The 20,253-nt window shown below is 41.9% G+C and overlaps 1 protein-coding gene across 5 annotated transcripts in view; it reads left to right on the top strand.

The window, feature by feature from the left end:
• ARVCF (ARVCF delta catenin family member) overlaps nucleotides 1-19,341 on the top strand; it is a 305,181-nt gene extending 285,840 nt beyond the window's left edge. For 3 of the 5 annotated variants that reach the window (XM_067307355.1, XM_067307353.1, XM_067307352.1), the window contains 7 exons: nucleotides 1,356-1,548; nucleotides 2,584-2,695; nucleotides 3,275-3,365; nucleotides 4,620-4,673; nucleotides 9,989-10,080; nucleotides 12,581-12,694; nucleotides 14,095-19,341. In XM_067307355.1, coding sequence (XP_067163456.1) covers nucleotides 1,356-1,548; nucleotides 2,584-2,695; nucleotides 3,275-3,365; nucleotides 4,620-4,673; nucleotides 9,989-10,080; nucleotides 12,581-12,682 — 644 coding nt within the window. In that variant the 3' untranslated portion in view covers nucleotides 12,683-12,694; nucleotides 14,095-19,341. Of the gene's footprint in view, nucleotides 1-1,355; nucleotides 1,549-2,583; nucleotides 2,696-3,274; nucleotides 3,366-4,619; nucleotides 4,674-6,447; nucleotides 6,492-9,988; nucleotides 10,081-12,580; nucleotides 12,695-14,094 lie in introns of those variants that run through there. The other 2 variants (XM_067307356.1, XM_067307357.1) reach the window with 2 other exon arrangements.
• The last annotated feature ends 912 nt before the right edge of the window (nucleotides 19,342-20,253 follow it).

Below are 20,253 nucleotides of genomic sequence, written 5' to 3'. Positions count from 1 at the left end.
TGATACATGAGAGAGATCATGAGAGATCTCACATTTTCTCTCTTGATGTAGGATTCCTTTTGTATGCAATTTCCATCAGCAGTATCTAAGACTACTCTGTGTAGCCACCAGCTGGAGGGTTGCCATCTTAGAATGTATTTCCAACCCTTTCCAACAAGCCATGGTTTGAGAGAAATCTGTGTAACTCGGGAGTAAAAACAGATTTAGATCTCTGCAGTAGAGGGTGTATGGGTGTGCAGAGGATCAGGTGGGTTAAGAGGCTGCTTGCCTTTTCTTAAGCTCTGGCTGACATGGCACGTGGGCTCCTAGTCGCCTACAGTGGCTCCCATGTAGATTGGAGCAGCAGTCTGCCCCTTGACCTGTTGAGCTGCACGAGGGAAGCACAACGGACCTGAATGTAAAGCTGTCCCTTCTTACTCCCGGTGAATTCCTCCTTCCCTTCTCATTCTTCTGCAGTGTAGTTGCTGTAGAAGCTGAACACTCGCCAGCTTACAGTTGAGATATTCCTCCTTCAAATTCGATTCTTCCACAGTGCTCACTAGCTCCCAGCCAAGGGGGTAAAGGTGCATTCACCTGCACGTAAGTGGGAATCAGAAAGGTTCAGCTGTGAGTTGAGTTTTCTCTGGATGCCTGTGCATTTAACTGAGGTGCTTGTTTAAACTGTGACCTTGTCAGGCCAGGAAGTATTGGTCACGTTTTAAGGCCACCATTCACTAATCAATAGCAGGCTGATACTAATCAATAGCAAGCTGCAATTTCGCCTCAATACACCAGGTTTCTTTTTTAGTAGTTCAGAGGTGTAGCTAGGCAAATGGTACAGACAGACCCCTGGGAGTGATAAACTCTGGACTCCTTGGTTTTTCTCCAGTATTACATACTGTGAAGGCTAACTACACCCAGGAGGAAAAACTCTTACCTTTGCTGGGGGAAGGTTAATAGATGCATGGCTGCACACCTTGCCCCAGAAGGCCTATTACAAGGCTAAGTTGAGTAAACTGTGCGCGTGTATTAGCATGAAAATGTGGCATTAGCAGCAGCTACTGGATGCTTTTTGCCTCAGGCACTGCAAAGTATGATAGATGTTGGCTGTAAAATTTTCGGTAAAGACTGAAAACTTTCTTTTTCCCCTCAATACATTTTAGCATTCATGATGTAGTAGTTTGTCTTGGATATCAACTCTAAATCACCTTGAAATAATTAATAATAAATATACTATTAAGCTATAGTCTTGAGGTTCCAAACTTGTTATAATGTCTTTTGACCTGACAAACATCCTTGGATTTTAGAATTCAGAATGGGAAGGTGAAATTATTAGGGCTGACTAACAGCTAATAGTATCTTTTCCCCTTATCTAGGTAGTTATGCCATGGGTGAACTGGTAAGAAACTTGCCCAGCAGGCAGCAGAGGTCTTCAAAGAACCTGGAAGAGGATACAGTGGTTGCGGTGTTGAATACCATCCATGAAATCATTACTGACAGTTCAGAAAATGCAAGGTCTCTGATCCAGACGCAGGGCATTCAGAAGTTGGTAGCTATCAGCAAGTCAAGGTAAGTGATAGTTGAAAACAAAATGCACAAAAACTCGCTGCAAACATGAAAATGTCACTACGAACAGCAATATTTTGCTTTGTGAAAGTATACAAGCATCCTGACCCTTCAGAGGTGTAACTAAAGCAACTAATATATGCAGTAAAAACACATTATCAGTCTACACATTTAATAGGTTTAATTGGCCGAAGAAAAGACTTGGGTGAATAAAAACTCCTGTGATGTTAGGACATGCTTTCTCCTTGTCTGATGCATCTTAGCAACATGCATGCATTTAGCAGTCATCATTTGCTGTGAAGCCCTGACCTTTATTCTCAGAGCGGGAGACCTTTTATCTGTGGCAGCATTCCGTTCCTGAAATAGCAGTTACAAAATTTTGTTTCATGTAAGTTAAATGGTTAGTGATGTGCACTAATCATTCTGGCTGAGAGGCTGATGGTGGTAGTTTTAAAGTGACAAATTTTCACTGTGCAGTTATGTTGAAAACTGTATTCTGACTGGCTTAGAAAAAAAGTATAAGTTAAGTATAGTTCAGCCAGTTAGAAATGAGCTTATTTACAGGTGTGTTTTCAGCAAACTCCTGGGAGAATAGTTGAAGACTTCATTGGTTTGCATTATTATGAAATATGAGAGCCAGCCAGGAATCTAGCCCTCTATTACTTTATAGAGGGTGCTTGTGTAGTGACTTACTCGGAAATGAATGAAAGCTCATTTTTAGATTAGAATCACTTATTTTTTGCTGACTCAAATTGTTTTGTAAAAACAATTAAACCATGAAGCAACTTCATTAAGTTCTGAAGTTGTAACTTAGGGTGAAGACTTTAAAAATGGCTCTGAATTTTTTCCTCCCCCCTCCATCCTACCCCCACCCCAAATAAATCAAAGCAGGATGAAATCTATTTTTTGTTAATGACATCTACAAGGCCAAGGGTCACTATGTACTTCCCGGGTATTGCTTTAGTGCAAAAGAGGTCAACATATGAAAAATCTTGTATTTCTTGATATTTGAGACTCTAATTTTATCTTGCAAATCAGCCAGTCTCCCAGAGAAACAAAAGCAGCATCTCACGTTCTTCAGATGATCTGGAGCTATAAAGAGCTACGAAATGCCCTGCAGAAGGATGGGTGGAACAAGTCACACTTTCAGGTAGAGATGTTGGGTCTTAGGTTTAGTGGAAGGTGTCTTATCCTAACTTAGTTAATATTAATGTCTGGTAGATTGGGGGCTTAGATTCTGTTCTTTTAGGTCACAGAACAGTGTATTATAGTATATTCAATCCCAGCTTCATGCATACTTGCTGGGTATGTTTCTCAGTGGTCTGTGAAACGTAGCTGCTTTGCTTTTGGAAATATGCCACCTTGCATAAGCCAAATGCCCTCCCTGCTTTACTGGAGGAAGAATTAACATGTTTTTTTCTCAGTTGTGTATCATTCCAAACATATTCCATCTAGCAGCCTGAGGCAGCCACCTCCTCTTGATGTGTAACGTCCTCACCTTTCCTTGTGAAAGGGTGAACTCCTTTTTGCAGGCTAACAATGCAGCCATCTAGATGACAAGAAAAAGATTCCACCAACAAATCTGTATGAAAATACCCCGGTGCCATATTATTGGCAGAAGGGGGGGGAGGGTTAGTATCATTCCATAATCTCACTCCATACGGTTGCTTTATTTTTCTTGTTCCGTTTGCCAGAGTGGCAAATTCTTTGCATGTGTTTTGTCTCGTAGTCTGTTTCTGCAGCTCCAAAGGGTTCCAAAGGTACCGCTGGCAGGTCTGGCTATGACGACAGCACTTTGCCTCTGGTGGATAAAAGTCAAGGTCAGTTCTGCTCGTTATCGCTTTTTGTGCTGCGGTTTGCTTGCTTGCTTGTTTTTTGGATTTGCCACATCTGTGGTATGAAAGTGATAGGGTAAAAGTGTATTACTTATGTGGTGCTTCTTACCCCACAGTCCCCAAAATGATCAGTTTTATCAACTATATAGATAGCATTCCTTCATTTGTGAAAGGCACACTACCAGTGTTACATACAAGTTGCAAAAACAAACTAATCAGCTAAATCTTCCTGGGGGTATTTGGGATAGGTGTGAGTTAGAGCTTGCTTAGAACGAGAACAGCCATGTTTGAGAACGTTATGTATTAATAAATCCGGCCTTTGGCCAGGCAGTGGGCTTGGCCTTTAGCATTAGCTTACCCCTAGGGCGTTGACTCAGTACTGGGGTGGTTTTTTGTTTGTTTTGTTTGTTTTCCTTTTTTAAATACATGTTTTGGCAGTGCTTCTTCATCTGTCATGCAGGTTTTCGCTGGAGATGTTTTATCCAAATGCTAGCTAGACCTAACTGGGCTTGTTTGTCAGGCTTGACACAACCATACAAACACTGGTATAGCTCCAGCTTTAGTTTCATTATGATTGCTTTGTCTCTGAACCTTGTTCTGGTTTCTAACAATCAGATGTTAAAATTTCTTTCCAGAGATCTCTGGTCTGCTATGGCAGAGTTTGTCATGTTGCACTTAACCTGGTTTAAGTTCCAATTACTGCAAATGCATCAGCCCCACTCTGCCCTGCCTGTTTTTTCTACCTCACCTTCCCTGTCTTTGATCCTATCTGGCAAATTATACAGACAGAGGGATGGCTAGGATCAGTTTGCTGATCTGACAGTAAAGAATTTGTTTTCTTTGTGGGTTAGCTTTTTGTTGGCTCAGCAGGCTGCTGGATTGGATTGTGTGTCATGTGAAGCGGCACCCTTACTTGCTTTCTTTCCCTTCTATTCTGGAGAGGCCCAGAGAGAAGCTCATTAATAGCATTACGTAGTCACAAGCAGATCTGATATTTCCGTTATCACTCGGAGAGACGGAGTTACATATTGCAGTGCAAAAATGTAAGGCTTGTATATGCTTTCTGGAGAGCTTAAGTCAAACTTTCCTTTCTGAAAAAATAGCAATTGAATAGTTTTTTACAATAGTCTTTGCATTCAGTATTTTATGGGCTTTTCTGTTCCTGTGACTAATTTAAAACTACCAGGTGTTGAAAAAAGCAAATGTAATGCAAATACTTTCAATGCTTCTGTTTTATAGATAACGAGAAGTCTGGGAGTCGTGATATGATACCTATGGATGAACTTGGCCCAGGTAAATTCAGTCATAGATCAACCCCCCTGTCTGTTTCAGTAGAGCACACTGTCACTCACAGGAAAGTTCAGCTATTTCTCTAGGTGATATTCTTTCAAATGGATAAAGCTGACATTTAAAAACAGAACTTTACCTTGCAAAAGATCAGATGTCTTTTTTTTTCTCTCTTTTTTTTTTTAATGCGTGTACAGTGTATGCACCAATTACTCCGCTTCTCTAAGCATATAATGGAGAAATACCGACATAACCCATAACCTACATTCCAGTCTCTGGCTATTGAAGCAGCTGTATACCACATTACAGATCTGGAAGTCTTGAGATTCAGAGAAATTTAGTATTTTGCAGAAGGAAAAAGATTTTAAAAGGCATTTTATAGTAACACCAAAAATAAGCTAGTATATATGGTGGTGTTTTAATTTTACCTGCATCTAACTGAGCCTGTTTTTTCCTCTGGAAAGAGAGCAAATGCATATTGTCTCCATGAAGTGCTTTGAGATTGATAAGCTCTGCAGTTTGACTTGTAGCTTTTTTCTTTACTGAGGTAGATAAAGGTGGTGTGTAGTCCCCTGGGAACCCGCTTTACTTCCTCCAGTTGACAATATTTGTACTTAAATATCTATATTAATGCCTCCAAATCAAGCAGTTTGACATACTACTATTTGTGATTGCAGCTGAAAAAAAAGCAAGTAAAACCTAGCCGAAAACCAGGCCTGTCCAAAAGTTAGAATAACAGGGATGTAATACCTTTCATATTCTCAGCAAAATGAGATCCCACCTGCCATGAATCAGCTGTCCGTATGTACTTTGCTTAAGGGAACAGCGAAACATTTGTCCTCACAATGGAAGAAAATAACTTCGGAGAAGATTGCCTGGCAGGATAGCTGTGTGCTAGCAGGTGCTGCAGTATGGGCAGTGCTGGCTGATTGTAGTCTTAATATTAATCGTTGCCTCATGCTTTCAGGAGTTATTGGTACAGCTCTGAGTACCAAGTGAAATGCAAATTAAGAGCATATGTACAACATCAGGCAGGTTCTCTGGGCCATTGTTCTCCAAACCTTTCATCACTGTTAGAAGGTGAAATCTCTGTCGAGTTTTCCTGATCCCTGCTCTTGAATACTTCTAACTCCAATAGGGCTAGAACTTAGTGTGTCTTCAGAGGTCAGCTGAGAAGGGACTAAATCAATTTAACCTGTTTGCTCTCCTTAATTCCAGAGAACTGGAATAACAACTTAGTACTTCATCTCTTTCCTTCAGGCTCTTCAAAGCACTGTGTATTTTTTGTCTTAGGGGCTTATTTACATGAGGAGCTCTTTGAAATAAATTTTCTTATTTAGCTACATTGTGGACTGTCTTATTCGAAGTTTTTTTGTTCTTCTGCTCTGGAGCAAAGTTGCAGACATAAGGAACAGAACATCAGCATGCATTCCTCTAGGCTTTTACATCCAGTAAGCACAGGTTGGTTGTGTCCCTATGTACTCTGCACCAGTCAAAGCGGAGCCTCTAGGAGAGACTGACCCCATGTATGTTTGCCAGGAAAATACATGACAAACTACCTGAGAAAGGAGTTCAGCATCCCAGCTCATAATATCTTTCTTTTTATTGTAGAAAGTCTTGTACCCTGGTTTTGGTCATTGGATTTTTTTTTTCCTCCCTTGTTTTCCTCTCCTCCTGATTTCACTTGCCCTAAGATCTTTCTGATTTATATTCACTGTCTTCTAGAGAATTCTCATCTGTACTGCCTCCAGCTTTCTGATGTCTATTTTGTTTAATTCAGCTGCCTTCAGGTTGCATAATTATCCGGCTGGTGCACCAGTTTGAGGCAAGCACACTTCAGAACCAAACGCATTAGACTGTGTCCCTGCAGAACTCTGCATTTCCATACGATGAGCGTGTTAGAGGCACCCATCCGTTCAGCCGGGCCCTGATGGCCCAGACATGCTCCTCCTGCTCCCCTGCAACACAGGAGGCTTTGCTTCTTCCAGAACATCACCATCTTTGCTGCCTTTCATCTGTTGCCTCTTTTTATCAGGGTTCAGCCCTCTTGCTGCCTGGGTATTTATTGCTAACCCATGTTGACTCCACTCTTTCTAAGTTGCCAAAAGAAACTTGCTATTGGTATCTCGGCTTGTTTGCCAATGCTGTGGTGTCATCCTTCTCTGTAAAGGAAATCAATTCTCCGTCAGCATCAGTATGGCTAGGGAGGCAGAAAGGCATGTTGCCATCAACGGGCAGTGCTGGGTCAGTCAGCTTGCTGCTGTCTGGAGCAATGGGAGGGCTTGGGCAGAGCTCGGATATCGTGAGTGATGGAAAAACCCATGTATTATGAGTCACCGTGGGGTGTGCTAGACAGCCCAGCGCGGAGAGCGCTCAGGTCCGTCAGACCTTGTCAGCTCCAGACAAGCGGCTCTGCACAGAGTAATCCGAAGATCGTCGATGCTTATTGTCACGGTGCTGCCTGAGGGGGGCTGCGACTGAGCTGTCTGTAGAAGCGGCAGGTCTGTGCTCTTGAGGCTGTTTGCCAAATTTGTGAGCTGTGTAAATCTGTATCTGTGCCTTAATTAACCTACAGTCGGACAAGAATTGTTCTGGCCAGAGATGCATGGTTCGGATGTCCCTGTCCTACATCCCCATCTTCAGGCATGACTTCTCCTCTGCCTTTTTGAAGGGACTGGAGGCTGGATCGTAATAAGTTGAGAGCTGTGTGAGGGCACAGATGGACTGACAGGCAGCAGGCATTTTGGTCCTGTAATTTGCGATGACAAAAAAACCCACCTTCACTACAGCATGAATGGGAGATATTCAGTGAAGCGATACAGAAGACGACAAGCAGAAGGTTAAGAGAGGAATAAACAAGCCAAGGAACAACTAGAAAAATGAAAAAACCTTCATATTTCAGAATGGGGAGGGCCTCTGTTGAACAATATAAATCTGTCTGTAAATCGAATTGTATTAATTCAGAATAATGCACTTATGCTCTGGAGCAACACGATTTGCATAGGTCTCCTTCATTCCATGGAAACAGTGTTAATACTGATAATTTTTTTAGAATGAATCAGAAACAGGGAAGAAGCAGTACTCACTAATTCCATTGGAAAGTTACTCTCCTTGGGCACTAAGGTATTACTTCTCCAGTGCAGACTCCTTCAAGATATTTCTCATTTTATTAGGTCAAATCATGCACTTCCTATCTTTGCTGCTGTTTATCTTGACACAGTCATAGCACAGTGTATGGTTTTTAGCAACGCGTAACCCTTTAGTGTTGACGTGTGTGGCACCGTTAACATGCAGACCACACAACAGAAAGCTGGCAGCATGAACTGCAAAACGTCTTGGAACGCAGATCTGAAAACCAAAGTTCCTGACTTTTTTGTTGTTAGATTCCTAGCACTTGGCAAAAGCTTAACATTCCTGTTGCTGCTGTCCTGGCTAAGCAGGTTGTTTGTTTTGTTTTTGTTTTTCAAATAGTATTTAAGAACTGCTGTGCTTTTAATTTTTTGTGATTACAGTCCTTACTCCTGACCTTGCTCCCTGGGAAGTATCACAGCTGCCATACTTCACCTTAGTAGCTATTGCTTTCTGGTGGTAGGTTAAAGGTTTCCCTTTACATCCTGTCAGTTTTAAAAATGTTCTGCATTTCTGTAGTGCCATCATCATGGGCGATCTGTTACAAAGTGATCTGTGAGCATAAATTAATATTTGATTGTAAAGAGCTACCTCTCAGTTGTGAGTTTGAATTTCTGAGAGGCAGCATGTTTCTATCATTTAAATATATACCTATGTGAACTTTTGATTCCCAAATGAATGATGTGTCTTTAGATCAGCATATGACTTACTAACAGTATTTGTGCCTGTCATCTGAAAGAGAATTATTGGTCATATGTTCCACCAGGAATGCTGGCTGGGTGGCTGGATGCAGCTGGTGGGTTTTTTCCTTTTTGTTTGAAAGGAACAGCCAAGAATGTTAGGTATCTTCATTGACACCAAATAGTTGTAAGTAATCATTGCTCTGTGTAGCAATGATTTTCAAGCTTTAAGATCTGTTTACTGCTATAACTCAAAAATGCTTTAGTTATTTTTAGGCAGCGTGGTTATGGAATCTGTTACTACACCTGTCTTAAATATACAGCTACTTTGAGTACTTGTGACAGGTCTGTGCATGCTTCGATTCACAAGACAAGTAGGAGAACTTCAGCTCTTCTAAAACTAACTTGATTGTGGCCAGCATAAACATCATTTAGAGCCCTGCTCTGTGACTGTTTGGTACAAGTTGTTCTGGCCACATGTGCTTTCATCATGTGGGCAAACAGGGCCTCTTTATGCCTCTGGAACCCCACAAAAAACATGACGTATTTTTCTTAGATGACCTGTTGCAGGTAGTAAACCAAGGGAAGAGCATTTTGGTATTTTATGTAAAACTTTTTTGAGCTATTCTAAGAATTTGGTTTGTCAGGACATGAAAACATTAATGATCCTTTAATTACATAGGGGAAACAAAAGCCTACTGGGAAGTATAAATTTGAGTGTCATTTACTTCAGATTACAATGCCATCAAAGCAGAGCATGAGAGGGTCTATTTGTCACCAATATTGAGGGAAATTTGATGCATCAGGAAAATAATATTTGTATTGGCTGACAATGATTCAAAGCAAAGGTTCTGAAATAATTAGAACTATTTCTTTATACTATTTCTCTCACACTTTTCTTGCCCATTTTAATCATGCATTCATATTATTTCTTAGTTGTCAGGAGAAAAATCACCAACAGGTGCTACTTTGTACTGAGAGACAGGCCTAGCACAGCAGGGTTTGCATCAAGATCCCCTCCAACTTGACTGGCCCTTTTTCTCAGTGCTCTGGAAAAGACTCTTCCAAATTATTGTCATGTCCTGCTAGTACTCAGGCTCAGGAAGAGTGGGAACATGCTGCAGGACCATTCGGAGAATGAACACAGCCAATTAATGAGGCAGCTAAGCAAGGAACAGAAGATTTGAGCTGAATTTGAAGCTCATTAGCCACAGGGCATGAGCTGATAACTTGCTGCTTTCCTTGGGCACACTACAGAACTGCAGCAGGCTGGGATGAAAGCAGTGCTGCTCACTAATGAGCACCAGCATCTGGCAGTGATGCAAAAAGAGGGCTTTTCTGTTTTGTTTTAAGCTGATAAAAATTTCAGAGCATGTGAAAAGCAGGCTGCCAGCATCTTCAAGTTTTGATGGTTTATTTCCCTGTTTCTTCACTGAAGAATACTGCTAGCATCAGCTCTGGTTTTGCTCTTAGTGGTGCTGCATGCCTGACTGTCATATCGTTCCTCCTCAGATGGGTACTCCACTATCGATCACCGGGACAAGGAGCGCAAATACAAGACCAGTGATAACACCGGGGATGCCTCAGAGAAAGAACCTTTAAAAGTGAGCTGCTGCTTATTGCTGAACACTATTTGGTGCCTTTAAAAGAAAGGGAGCCTGGTGTGCTCCACAAGAAATGTGTGCTAGTTGCTCACCAGGGGGCTGTAAAGGGTTTTTAAAGATAAAGGCAGCATTTCATAACTGATCGCTTGGCTGATTAGAAATAAAAACAAGATGCTGCTTTTGCAGTGTGGAAGCAAATGCTGCAATGGCTATATTCCTGTAAAAGGATGAGGTTGTAAAAATAGTGTGTGTTCTGCCACCTTCATCCAGGGACATTCCCTAGCCCGAAAGAGTGTAACTGCTCAGACTTTGTTCTGAGAATAGTCACTGCAAGCAGTCACTCTCCTTTTTGGTTTTCACCATCAGAAGTAGGTGTGAGCTTGTGTGTCTGTGTACAGCGGCGTGGTGCACAGTGTTCATTTCCCCAGCACTCACTCACAGTCCTGAGTGGACCATGGGCATCAGGCTGTGGAGATGGAGAGAGAGGGAGAGACATGCATACCTCTGTGTGTGCCTTATAAAAGCAAGTTTAGGCAACTTGCTAATTTTAAAAAATCTTCCTTCACGAAGCTGCTCTTACTGTGGGCTGTGTGCAAATGTGGCTTAATGGGCTTTGCATAATTTCTGTTGCATTGATGTACCTGTTCAGTAGACCACTTTGTAAGTTGCTTAATGCTTCTAACATTGCTGTGGCCGTCACTTCTCCCTGGCCTCAAAACAAACTTGTGTTTTTCCCCTGGATAGGTCATTTCTAGGGAAGAAAAAAAAAAAAGATTCAGTGAAGCAAGAGTCAGAGATAGGAAACACTATTGTTACTCTGCAGAAAGCCGTCCTCAATAACCTTCAGCACCTTGCTGATAGTATCAGAAAATCCACATGGTTCATGTTCAGTGGAAACAATTAAGCTTCAGTCAGAAAGGAAAATCCACTGTATTGAGCAAGGGAATAAAAATGAGATTTGGAGAAAAATCTTTCCATAGATCATGAACTAGGAAGATGTCCTGCTGTCTCAGTCAGCCTGTATTAACTTGTCTGGTCATGCATTAGCTGCTGTGTCCTGCCTTTCCCTGAAGGTATACCCTGGAGAATGGCTTCAATCCAGCTGCACTTCTTCTAAGCACAGATTGCTGTTTTCAATTTGCCAGCTTTGGGTTTAGCTGCACCTTGTTGGAGGCTGCCCAATGAGACTTTTCATTAACGTAATCACTGATTGTGATTACACAGTGCCCACAGCGCCAAACCTTGTGAGCTTGTTTATGAGCAGGCCCCGAGTGAACAGTCTGGAGTGACGTGGCTGGTCTGAGACACTGACCTGTGTGCTTCAAGTGGCAGTTCACCCTCTCTCTTTTTTCATTTGACCAATACTATAAGTAGGTGAAGATAATGCTGTATATTGTTTAGGAGGCTTCTACCACCCTTAAAGCTCATTGCAGGAGAACAGCTATTACAGTTTTCCTGTTTAGTCTTCATGCACCTCATTTGCTAAGCCTATACTTGTAGTACTGCCTATTAAAGGAAACCAATAGCAATCACCTTTATGTCTGAACCTTCCAGATTCATTTATGCATGATAAGGTGTAGTGAAGATGGAAGAGAAGCAAAATCTCACCTTTCCACTTGGAGGAGGTTGTGCCCCCTTCATTTGTTTTTGGAACCAATACAATTGAGTTGATACTCAAGTTATTCAGTGCTGCTCCCAGTTTGCTCTGATGTGGCAAGAGATGGCTCTGCCTGATCCAGAGTTAATAGGAAAAACTTTCTAGTTCCCTCATCACAGTTCTAATATATATTAAGGAATGAATGTGCCAAGTGATATATGGAAGTTGATCAATAGGAACTTGACAGAAAATGTCTTTCTAAGGAAAATAAGCTAAGGCAGGAGACTTAACAAGTGCTTGTTATTTTTGCCACTTGTAATTCATTAAAGTGGTCAAATACATCATCCCTCAAAATCACGCCAAGCAGCGCAAACTCCCAGTGCATGTCTGAAGTGAAGCACATCCCAGAGAGGTCCAGTGGGTAGTTGCTTTGCTTTCATGAGGAGAAGAAATGTTTCACCTCTGCAATGTCTCCCATAGCCTGTGCTGCCTCCTGCTTTCAAGGATGGGCGATAACCTGAATTGAGTCTGGTGTACGCCTCTGAGGTATGCACTGGCATGCTCTCAGTTGGGCAAAGCCAGAGTAGCTGCTAGCCTTCCTTCTCCCTGTCTTGTGAAACAGAAATATGTGGGGGGGGATTTCTGGCTTGTGAACTGTCCAATAACCATGGCTCTGAGGCTGCAAGAGTGACCAAGAATTGTGAATAATGATGCCAGGGAATGATGGCAGCCTTTTGGCTATTGCAAATGCTTTCATCAGTATTGTGCCTCTGCTGATCTTGTTTCTTTCTCTACCACTAATTTTTCCTTGTGCTCCTTTGAGCTGACTTGTTGTTGGTGGAGTTTTTGTTTGTTTGATTAATCCGCTCTGTTTTGCTTTTAACTCCTCACCCTGTGCTGCAGAATGACACAAATAGGAAAAACATTAACAGGAGTAATAGGGCTTCGGTGAATCTGGTGGATGCCCGTGACATTAAACCCCAGCCTGTTGACTCCTGGGTCTAATTTGCATGCATGGTAGGTTCTTTTAATGGTAATTGGTGCTAGTGATTAACTTGTCTTGTGCATGATCTGTATCACTGTGGAATCTCTCTAAGGCTAACTGGGTCCTTTCAGACCCAGACAAATGAAAATGCATTTGAAGGAGTGGTGTTTACATTGTTCAGTGTGTCTTTAGTGAAATGCAATCAAACACTGCTGTTTGATTAAATAACCTGTCAAATAACCAGACAGAAAATTAATATCTTGAATGATTGGTTGTCAGCTGAAATGTGAAAGATTTCTGCTACTAGGCCATGGGAATGAATTTGAATAGTATGATCCCGCTTTCAACCATTTTTTTCCCTCTGGACTCATTACAAGGATTAGCCTGAGACTTAAGGAAAAGCATATCCTTGACTATTTATGGATGTCTCCTGAGGTTCCCATGAATTACACACCCCGGCCCATCTGCAGGAAAGGTGGTGGCCATACAGATTTACTTTGCAAGAGTGGGGGGATGAGGGTGGATGATTTTGGTTAGATGACAAAAGTTGAACCACAACTCCCACTTCCCAATTCCTTCCTTCTCTGTTGCTTTAAAAAAAAAAAAAAAAGGCACCTTTTTGTTGCTTTCTAGTTCTCTGCCTTCCCCATGTGCCAAGCTTCTTAGTAATGTCACTAGCCTTTCTTCACTCCTGCTGCTGCTAATCTGTCTCCTGCTGTCTTGCTGGACAGCCCTCTACCCTGGTTATACCTTCTGGCCCTCCATCAGGTGTGACCTGACGTCTGGAACAGCCGGTTTTGTGCCCCTGGCTATGGCTAAAGAAATATCTTAGTGACTCTTGTGAAGGCACTGGGCAACTTTCCTATCAGAGTGGACAATAGGTCCTTAAGGCTCGACTTCCAAAATGTGGAGCATCTTCCACCTGCGTAATGCTGCATGGAAATCACTTTCACTAGCGGGAAGGAAAAACCCCTCTGTTTTGGGTTTGTTTGTTTTCTTCTTAAGAGTATAGTGTAAGTGCCAAGTGTTTACAGCTTGTTTCTGTTTCCTGGTTGGAAGCACCTGGCCAGAGCAGTATCACAACGCTGTCAGGTACCCTCACGTAGCCACAGAGCTGGCCCTGGCGCTGCTGGCTTGCCACAGCTGGTCTGCAGTGTGTGGTCGGCCCTGTTGACCCAGCCAAAGGGTATGTGCGTAGTGCCTGTACGCTTCCATTGCTGCACTCTTTCTCTTAGTAGTGAAGGCTTATGGGTGGGATACAGACTTTAAGAAACGAAGTCTGTGCTCCCATTCTCCCAGTCCATACCCCTTTAGGAACTCCCTGTGTTGGTGATATGCTGGCATTTCCAGCCACTGCCCTACGAGTGGGTGATGGATATCACCAAGGACATGCTACTTGCTGGTATTAATCAGTTCTGACTTTATTTTGCAGGGCTAGAGTCCAACCACATTTTTTTAATTGAGGGGGGAAAAAACCATTGAACCGACACAGAGGATCTCATCAGTCACCACTGCCATTGACTTGGAGGGCGCTGCATCACTGACCAGGCTGCAGATTCTAGGAGGGCGTGCGGAGAAGTCACAGCCACCTGCCATCGCCAACGCCGGAGCACCATGCCTTACAGCGAGACAGTTTGCTTTTTGACTCAGTTACATTCCCAGCAGAAATAGCCGCCTCCCTCTCCCTCCCTCTCCTGCGAGAAGCAAGCAAGCAAGAACAGAGAATCCAAGCTTCCATCTAGCTGGCTGCCTTCTTAGATGACTCTTATGTGTGGATGGTGCCAAGTATGAGAAGTGAAGGTCATGCGGCAGCAAAGAGGACAGCTTCACAAGTGAAAGAGATACTGCAGAATATTTGAAATATCGTAGGTGTAGTCATGAAGATAATAGCACTTTTCTGGTTTGGGGCTCTCTTTTTGTTTTGGGTTTTGGTTTTTTTTTGAACTGTGAATCCAACACTTTTAAGGCTTTTTGACAAATGTCGAGGTTTTCTTCATTATTTCCACAGGAAGTGCAGGAATGTTGAGTGGGTATGTTGGATTTCAATCAAAGGAGAAAATACAGAACAAAAACTATTAAATGCTGGTTGAATGAACTGGAGAGGAGATGACAAAATTGCAAGCTGTATAATCTGCTTTTAGAGTAAGCTATATCAATCACAGTGCTATATTATCATTATAATCTGGTGTACAATACTTCTGCCATTTGAATTCTTTAATGGCTCTGTTTTTACTTCCACATATGAAAAATAGTTTATTGAAGGTTTCAGTGTCCCCAGTTCAGAAATCTCTGCTGAGAAATGGAGTTGGCTGGCTTTTTATTTTCTTTTTCTCAAAGATTGCAATAAGGAGCTTTTACATTTTAAACGTACCAGTGTTGCATTGACGATGATTTAATCTTTAACATTATTTCTTTTGCCATAGCTGTTAACACATTGGAAGAAAACGAGAGCTTCTTTGTAGAATGTTTTATTTTGAACACGCTATAAACTTTAGATGGGTCTATCATTTATATTCGATGGTAACTTGATCACTGTTGGATCCATGTTTGCTTTGAGCTATAGATCCTGATGAAAAATGCCACAAAGGGAACTAGCTTGGAGTTTTTTAAATCATCATCATGGTTTCTGTGTTGCTGTGGTTTTGAGATTACATATTTCAGTTGGTGTGAAAATCACGCATGTGCAAAGGTTCTCCTCTAAGGTGCTGAGGCCTGCTCTCTGTAAGGGGGGATTTTTACCTCATGAGAACATACTCTGCGTATACAGTATCTGGAAATGCTGTGAACTAAATGACTTCAGATCACCGATTTTCTCCAGGCATTGGTCAAGGAAGGGCAGCAGATGAGAACAGGAAGCGCGTGTCTCATTAGTAGCATCAGACGCCTTTTGCTGATTTTGTTAGGTTGCCATTATTCTTTGGTTGCCACATTTACTCATAAACAAGCTCTTAAAAACGGTGTGACTGGAAAGCACATTTTTTAATCTGGCAAATGTCATTTGGGGTTTTCAGTGCCTGCCGTTTCCTTTGTACTTAAAAAGGGGAAATACCCAACAACCTCACCTCCCACAAAATATTACTGTAATAGTAAACACCTAAATTTTTTGTAAAAAATTAAAAAACTTTAAAAAAAAGGCAAGTACCAAGAGCTTTGTATCTTCTTGAGTATATTAAAAATTTGACATGAATACATATATATAAATAAATAAAAATATCTATATATCTATATATCTATATATATATATTGTTGTGCAGAGGATAGGTTGACGAAACCATGTTAAGTAGTTTGCAGGAGAAGGAAGCATTTGTTGATTCAGGGAATAAGACTGATGCCAGAAGCTGTCAGTGATGTGGATGATACATGTGCTCCTTCACCCCCTCCCTTTCCTGACCTTCATCTTCCATGCATGTTGCAGTGGTCGCTTCTGGATCCTAGGGAAGGTGAAGTTGCTGGGAGCAAACTAAGATAGCAAAGATTTGTCTTTTCACCTGCATGAAAGTCCTATTGAGCCAAAGATGCTCAGCGGATCAAGGGAAGCAAAGAGATATATCTGTGATTATCTGCATTTGTGTCGGGGCAGTGTCTCTCTATGTGTAGACATAAAGTGTGGCAACGAAACCAGATACATAGTTTGACTGTATATTCTATCAATGGTGCTCTTTTCATACTTGTTCTGCCAATATGCGGAGACCCTTTTAACCAAGCTACACAGAAGAGTTTTATATCACTTTTGGTTATGTACTTGGTGTATTCTTTTTGTATATGAAAGGATTTTTTTAAAAACATTCAGTAATTAGCAATGGAACCTGCTTTGTAGCTGATTAGAACAGTGTAAGAGAAAGGGCCATGCTGTCAGTCTGTCCCTGATCTACTTCAATCCATATATTTACCAAAGGAGTCTGAGCAAAAGTTCACTTAAAATAAAGACCTGACTGTTGAAAGGAGTCTCTGCTAAGACTTTGTGGTTTAGCTATTGTACAAGTATTCCAAAGCCAGCAAGAGGTTAATAGAGAAAACCGCAGCAGGGGGGAAGTGATGTGACTAGAGGCTGATAGTCCACGACCTCCTACACCAGGTATCTCCTGGCTCTCAGTGGGGCACTATGGTGGTGCTCAAAATCTGGACTGGAATCTACTTTGGCCTTTGTCATTAATGGGCCAGGCTAAAACCATTGAGGAGTATCTGAGAAGCAAATCCAGACCCTATCCTACTTCTCCCCCAAAGTTGTTTTCGTGTTTATACTGCATCCTGCGATAAGCAGACTTCCCTGTCAGGTTAGATGGAATTGGCTGCCCGGGTTCATTGTAGAAAACTGCTCCTCTTTGTTTTCCTGGGTACCGTGTTCATGGCGACATGGTTTACTGCTACAGAAAAGCAAAGGATGGTATACAAAGAGGTCAAACATCAAGTCCATGTGCCAAGACTTCTGGAAATCACGTCTTACCCCCCCTTCTTTCCACGCCTCACAATAATGATTAGTTCCCAAGTATGTAGCAATAACCAGTAACCCATCAATTGCACTGCAGTGATTTGCCCTTTTCCCAAACTGTTGTTTGGATGTTGAGCAAGGGAAATATTTGGGGGCGGAGGTGACTATATGTGAGACTGTCACTTTGTATCAGCCCACCAGCCAAAGTCCAAGAGATTTGAACCTGGTGAAATATCCAGTGCCCTTCTTATCTGCAGCCACAAGCTCACTTGTGGAAAGCCCTGATGGGATATGTGCCCTCACCTGTCCTTACCTCTCCCCTTGTTGGTGCGATGCATCTGGGCTGTTAGAGCTGTTCTGGGATGTGGGTGAATGAACCAGGAAACGTTGAGTTTATTTTAGCAGCAGGGATTGTATGTAAAGAAGGGAAAGCGGCAGTGTGTGTGTGACTAAAGCTGCAGTAGGGTCTAGAGCCCCCTGCTAAAGGCAGGCAGTGCTTTTTAGGGCTCAGGTTTGTGTGACCTCCTGTTCTCCTGTTGGCTCCACTGTGAAAGCTGGAAGGAATCTGCCAGTGAAGGGCTGGGGTAGAAGGGATTTTTATCTACAGAACTTCTAGTGGGAGAGATGGTTGTGGAAGGAAGAGAGGGTGTTGCAGGACTCCTGTGAAGAGGAGAAGGGAATTTGTTGGCCCAGTGAGGGCTAGATAACATGGGGGAGGGAGGAGACTTCTGATGGCAAATAACTGCAGAACTTTGTTCCCTAGGAGGTGACTTGCACATCTCCCAAGCATCTTTACTAAGCTGTGGAGGTTTTAAGAAAAAAAAAAAAGGAAAAAAGAAAGAAAAGGCACTTAATGTTGGTGGGGTTGTTGCGAGTCAGGACTCCCTTATTGAAGCATCAAGTTGAGTGTGTGAGCAATTGTGGCAAGTCAGTAGGGTACTGTGATTAAGGCTTCCCAGGTTGGTCTGTCTGCAGAATCCAACAGCTTGGGCAGCCATAGGTCCTGATCTTCTGTGTCTTCTGGGCAAAACACTTGCCTATCCTAGTTCTACTCTTAGTGCACTCAGACATGCAGCTTCTGAACGCTTCTGCATCATGAAAGCAAATCTTGTCTCCTTTGCCAAGACATCACAGAGAGAGTGATTTGGGGCTAGGAACTGACTTGTGGTAAGTGACACACCAAAAAAGCAGGGGGTTGCGTGCTTGTTGCAGCAGATTAGTAGGTCCTTGCCAGCTCTGATGAGCAGTTTTTAGTGATGTTTTCTAGCATGCAAGGCTTATGCTCGGCAAAACAATTTTCAATCCTCGAGCAGTTTCCAGAGCTGGAAGGTGGTGAGTTACCTTCTGTTACTTGCCTTAAAGTTGAGCTTAAAGGGCTCAGCTACCTGTGAAAGAGAGGCACATCTTAAACTCTTGGAGTAGGCAAAGCTTCCGAAGCCAAATGGGCATGTTAGAGAGTGGTTATAGTCTCTTCTGCTTTCTAACTGCTCACTCAGTGAAAACTACAGCGTGCCAATATCTTCGGTCCACAGTTTTGTGCTCTTGGGTTTGGGTCATGCTCTCATGTTTTTTGAAGGTGTTTATATAGGCATAGTTTCTCACAAAGTTTGAGCTGATGCCGCTAAAATCTGATATTTCCTTATGTTTGACAAAGAAATTCTCCGATTTATTGGTACAGTAACTAACCTAGTACAAACATTAAGAGAAGGTATTACGAACCTGTTTTTTTTTTTTTTCTCGCCTGTCTTAAGTTTTACATTGGGGTAGGATAATCTGAAGTCCAGTTGCAAGGTGAGGAGGAAGATAGCGCAGATACTACAAGGCCTGCCAATCTGGTTCTTATTGTTCAGAAAAACAAAATAACTAGACTAAGAAGCTTACTGGTAATTAGTAGCTAATGTGTTTGTAACTATCATGTGCCTTAAAATTTTCATGGTAGGAGAATAAAAAAAATCAACAATGTGTTTTCTGTAATACTGCTCGACATTCTCTCTGTAGTTTAGACTGGTGGGATTTTGCATTGTATTTACACTGTACTATAAACTGAAACAGTTAGAATGGTTTGATTTTACAAGTATGGAGGTGAAGAAAGGCGGATTATGCTTTTCATAGAACAAATGTTACCGTGACAGAATGTATTATTATTATTATAGGACCTTTCCATAACACAGACAAGTAGAATGCTTGTTAGAAACCAGGTATGTAGGATAACAATTTGGTGTGTTTTCAATAAACCATGCCTGGAAAGAATACACGTGCCATTGGTTATCTCTCTCTCTCTTTTTTTTTTTTTTTTTTTTGTTACATCAGGTATCACAAATATTCTTTGGCTTTATGACAGCACTTTTCTGTGGCAGGGGATTATTCAGTCCTAACTCAGGTCAGCACTCAGTGTGTTAGTAAAAGTTCAGTGGTAATGAGGGCAATTGAAATATCCTTTAAACTAGTATAGCTGGAAATTGTGATTCATTGCCATATGTTGGAGTTGTAGCATAAAAGCCCTATAAGGACCTTGGATGGTACATCATATTTTTTTTTCCTTTTTAATATACAAGAATATTTCTGCAGGAAAGACAGCTGTGTCACTGTTCAAAGGTCTGCACAGTTGGGACCACAAGCCAAACTTGCTGATGGCTTTTCCACCTGGGAAGCTATTGACATTTCCCAACTTAGTCATAAAAGCCTTGTAACATTACAAAGATTTCACATTTTTGAAACATGTGCAAGTATACTCATAAACACAGATGTGTAAGAACAACAGAAAATCTGTAAGTTTATTGGAGCTATGTGTGAGATTTGGTTGAAATGAGAAATTGATATTTTTGGGATGTGCCAAATAATTTAGTTTTGCTGCTGTGTGGGGAAAAAATTTTACCTCAGGTAACAGCCAGTTACTGGCTCTTTTTTGGTTAATACTCCTGAGGAGTGGCTCTGCCAGGCAGGTTCATATGTGTTAAGATCAGTGTGGAGACTGATGCACCCAAACATGGCATGCTTACTGACATGCCCTCACGAAGCAAGACAAAATCCAGTAAATCTTGACATAAGTGTTCTGCAAGGTCTTGCAGATGGAATGGAGGTTGGCTCTTCTGTGAGTTCAAGGTTGATGAAAGTTTGCTATGTGTTAATGCCTCATTGTACCCTCAGCACTGTGTGGTTCTA

Source organism: Apteryx mantelli, chromosome 17 (genome assembly GCF_036417845.1).
Source record: "Apteryx mantelli isolate bAptMan1 chromosome 17, bAptMan1.hap1, whole genome shotgun sequence".
NCBI lineage: Eukaryota > Metazoa > Chordata > Aves > Apterygiformes > Apterygidae > Apteryx > Apteryx mantelli.
Note: the sequence above shows the minus strand (reverse complement) of the source record. Positions and strands in the feature narration are given on the sequence as shown.